The 3,694-nt window shown below is 53.2% G+C and overlaps 1 protein-coding gene across 1 annotated transcript in view; it reads left to right on the top strand.

The window, feature by feature from the left end:
* Positions 1-2,696, top strand: part of LOC105541494 (zinc finger protein 688) — a 22,687-nt gene extending 19,991 nt beyond the window's left edge. Inside the window, exons 2-4 of the mRNA XM_011982548.1 lie at positions 5-155; positions 466-579; positions 1,969-2,696. Of these exons, the coding sequence (XP_011837938.1) occupies positions 5-155; positions 466-579; positions 1,969-2,489 (786 nt within the window). The 3' untranslated portion in view covers positions 2,490-2,696. The remainder of the gene's footprint in view (positions 1-4; positions 156-465; positions 580-1,968) is intronic.
* The last annotated feature ends 998 nt before the right edge of the window (positions 2,697-3,694 follow it).

Here is a 3,694-nt window from a genome sequence, read left to right as displayed (position 1 = left end):
GGAGACCCGGCCTGGTTGCAGGAAGCCCGGGGCTGTGAGCTTCGCGGACGTGGCCGTGTACTTCTCCCCGGAGGAGTGGGGCTGTCTGCGGCCCGCGCAGAGGGCTCTGTACCGGGACGTGATGCGGGAGACCTACGGCCACCTGGGCGCGCTCGGTGAGAGCCCCGGGTCCGAGCCCCCTCCTCCTTCACTGGGTTCACAGGGGAGATGATGTGGAAGGGCTGAGAGAACTGTGAGCCCTAACCCCGTACTCTTGCGCCAACACCAGCAGCCACCTCCCGTTCCCAGGGCTTCAGGTACCCCCTCGGGAGTGTTTTCACCCTCATCCACTTCATTCAGGCAGCAGCACTGCACCCCGGTCCAGGTTGAGTATAAGCTCCGAGGGGGTGCCCTCAGCCTGGAGGGGAATGCCAACTCCCCACGATGGCCTCTCAGGCCCGTGCTGTGATCCCTGTTCTCTCCCAGGATTCCCAGGCCCCAAACCAGCCCTCATCTCTTGGATGGAACAGGAGACTGAGGCTTGGAGCCCCGCCGCCCAGGATCCTGAGAAGGGGGAAAGACTGGGAGGAGCTCGGAGAGGTGAGGGATAGTCCCAGGTCCCCCCCCGCTACTTGATTTTCCAAGGCTTCCTGTCTAGCAGAGTTTCCTTTCAGGCCCCCACTTCCAGCATCCTTAAAGAAATTCAACTGTGTTGGGTACTAGAGGAGTAAAGAAGGCAGACTTGGTACAAAGTTTTCAGAACATAGGACAGCGGTCCTGTGGGGACTGGGAGCCCAGTCCAACATGCTTGTGCTTCCAGATTTCTCTCATTCTCTCTCTCTCTTTTTTTTTTTTTTTTGAGAGGGAGTCTCACTCTGTAGCCCAGGCTGAAGTGCAGTGGTGCTATCTCGGCTCATGGCAACCTCCGTCCCCTGGGTTCAAATGATTCTCCCACCTCAGCCTCCAGAGTAGCTGGAATTACAGGCACACGCCACCACGAGCGACTAATTTTTGTATTTTTAGTACAGACGGGGTTTCACCATGTTGGCCAGGGTGGTCTCGAACTCCTGATCTCATGTGACCTGCCCGCCTCGGCCTCCCAAAGTGCTGGGATTAAAGGCCTGAGCCACTGTGCCAGGCCAGCTCATTCTCTCTCTTTCAGGAATAACTAAAACTCCCCAAGATTGGAAGTGCCTTCAGGTCTACCTTTCACATTCCTCAAGTGAGACAAAGTGGCACGAGAAAAAATACCCAGTCATTGACAAGTTGGCTCTTCTCCCTTCACCATCCCCCAGTGGAGACCTTGAGCAAATGTTTCCCCATCTATAAAAGAGTCTTACCTTACAAAAAATGGAGAAACCACACTAATAATAGCCTCTGCTTGGCCAGGTGCGGTGGGTCATGCCTGTAATCCCAGCACTTTGGGAGGCTGAGGCGGGTGAATCACCTGAGGTCAGGAGTTCAAGTGCAGCTTGGCCAACATGGTGAAACTCTGTCTTTACTAAAAATACAAAAATTAGCTGGGCATGGTGGTGAGCTCCTGTAATCCCAGCTACTTGGGAGGCTGAGGCAGGAGAATCACTGGAACCTGGGAGGTGGAGGTTGCAGTGAGCTGAGATCTTTCCACTTCACTCCAGCCTGGGGGACAGAGTGAGACTCTGTCTCAAAAATAAATAAATAAATAAATAAATAAATAAATAAATGCCCCTGCTTCCTGAGCACTTACTAAGTGCTTAACATGCATCTACTCAGCTAATCCAGCAATGCTGTTAAGTGAAAAGCTGTTATTATTCCAATTTGATGCATAAGGAACCAAGGCTCAGATAAGTCACTTTCAGGAGATCTGAATCCTGTTTACCTTGTTCTAAAGCCTGTGTGTTAATCACTGGACAGAACTTCTCTGGCACTGCCTTAAGTGAAAAGCATTCTATAACCTGAGACAGTCTGTGCAGAAGTGTTTGTAAGTGTAACTTAATTCCGGTTTCCCAGGAGATGCCCCAAACAGGAAGGAAGAGGAACCCGAGGAAGCTCCAAGAGCCAAAGGGCCTAGAAAGGCTCCTGTGAAGGACAGTCCTGAAGTGCCGGTGGAATGCAACCCTGACCCAGCTATCAGCGTTGCCCCGGCACGGGCACAGCCACCCAAAAATGCTGCCTGGGACCCGACCACAGGAGCACAGCCCCCGGCACCCATGCCCAGCGTGGATGCTCAGGCCGGCCAGCGGCGCCATGTGTGCACGGACTGCGGCCGCCGCTTCACCTATCCCTCGCTGCTGGTCAGCCACAGGCGCATGCACTCCGGGGAGCGGCCCTTCCCCTGCCCCGAGTGTGGCATGCGCTTCAAGAGGAAGTTCGCAGTGGAAGCGCACCAGTGGATCCACCGCTCCTGCTCTGGGGGGCGGCGGGGCCGGAGGCCTGGGATCCGGGCTGTGCCTCGGGCCCCCGTCCGAGGTGACCGGGACCCGCCTGTGCTCTTCCGGCACTACCCAGACATCTTCGAGGAGTGCAGCTGAGCGGCACCGCAGGCTGGAGTTGAGCCTGACCTTGGCACGAAGGACTGACGGAGCCCTGAGGTGGGCCACTGAGTCGGGGACTCCGAAACTGAAATTCATGCCCTGGACTTTCCTCAAGGATCCCTCAAGTTTCCAACTTGTAAAAAGAAAAGTGCCTGTAAAGATTCGAATAGATTAGACTTGCCACCCCTCTCCCCAGTCTTTTGTAAAAAAAAAAAAAAAAAAAAAAAAAAAAAAAAAGAAGAGAGTGAGATCCTGGACTCATTTCAAAGTGTTATCTGAAGATCAGGTGCAACAGAGACCTTTCCCTCATCTCAGGAACTAGCCACTCCTTATCTACTTCAAATGCAGATGCTGAGGGGGGACCAAGACCTGGGGAGGGGACCTACATGGAGGGCGTTGTCAAGCCCTGGCTAATTGTCATCAGCAGGGGACGCAGATACTGGAGTGGATGGGAATAGAATAAATGCAGGTGGCACAAGTCCAGCCTTTGTTGGGAGGCCAAGGTGGGAGGATCGCTTGAGGTCAGGAGTTCAGACCAGCCTAAGCAACATAGTGAAATCCTATCTCTAGAAAAAAAAAAAAAAAAAATGAACCAGGCGTAGTGGCACATCGTGCCTGTGGTCCCAGCCACTTGGGAGGCTGAGGCAGGAAGACTGCTTGAGCCCAGGAGTTCAAGGCTACAGTAAGCTATGATTGTGCCACTGTACTACAGCCTGGGCAACAGAGTAAGACTTCATTTCTTTTTTTTTTTTTTTTTTTTGAGACAGGGTCTCACTTTGTCACCCAGAGTGGAGTACAGTGGTGCCATCTCAGCTCACTGCAACCTCTGCCTCCTGGGTTCAAGCAATTCTCCTGCCTCAGCCTTCTGAGTAGCTGGGATTACAGGTGCGTGCCATCATGCCCGACTAATTTTTGTATTTTCAATAGAGACGGGGTTTCACATGTTAGCCAGGCTGGTCTCAAACTGCTGACCTCAGGGGATCCACCCGCTTTGGCCTTCCAAAGTGCTGGGATTACAGGCATATGCCACTGCGCCTGGTCAAGACTCCATTTCTTAAAAGAAAAAGAGAAAAAAAAAGCTGGCGTGGTGGCTCATGCCTGTCATCCTAGCACTTTGGGCGGCCGAGGTGGGCAGATCACCTGAGGTCAGGAGTTCAAGACCAGCCTGGCCAACATGGTGAAACCCCATCTCTACTAAAATA

This window comes from Mandrillus leucophaeus, unplaced genomic scaffold (assembly GCF_000951045.1).
Source record: "Mandrillus leucophaeus isolate KB7577 unplaced genomic scaffold, Mleu.le_1.0 Scaffold24, whole genome shotgun sequence".
Lineage (NCBI taxonomy): Eukaryota > Metazoa > Chordata > Mammalia > Primates > Cercopithecidae > Mandrillus > Mandrillus leucophaeus.
The sequence above is the reverse complement of the archived record's forward strand: the minus strand, read 5'-3'. Positions and strand labels throughout refer to the sequence as shown.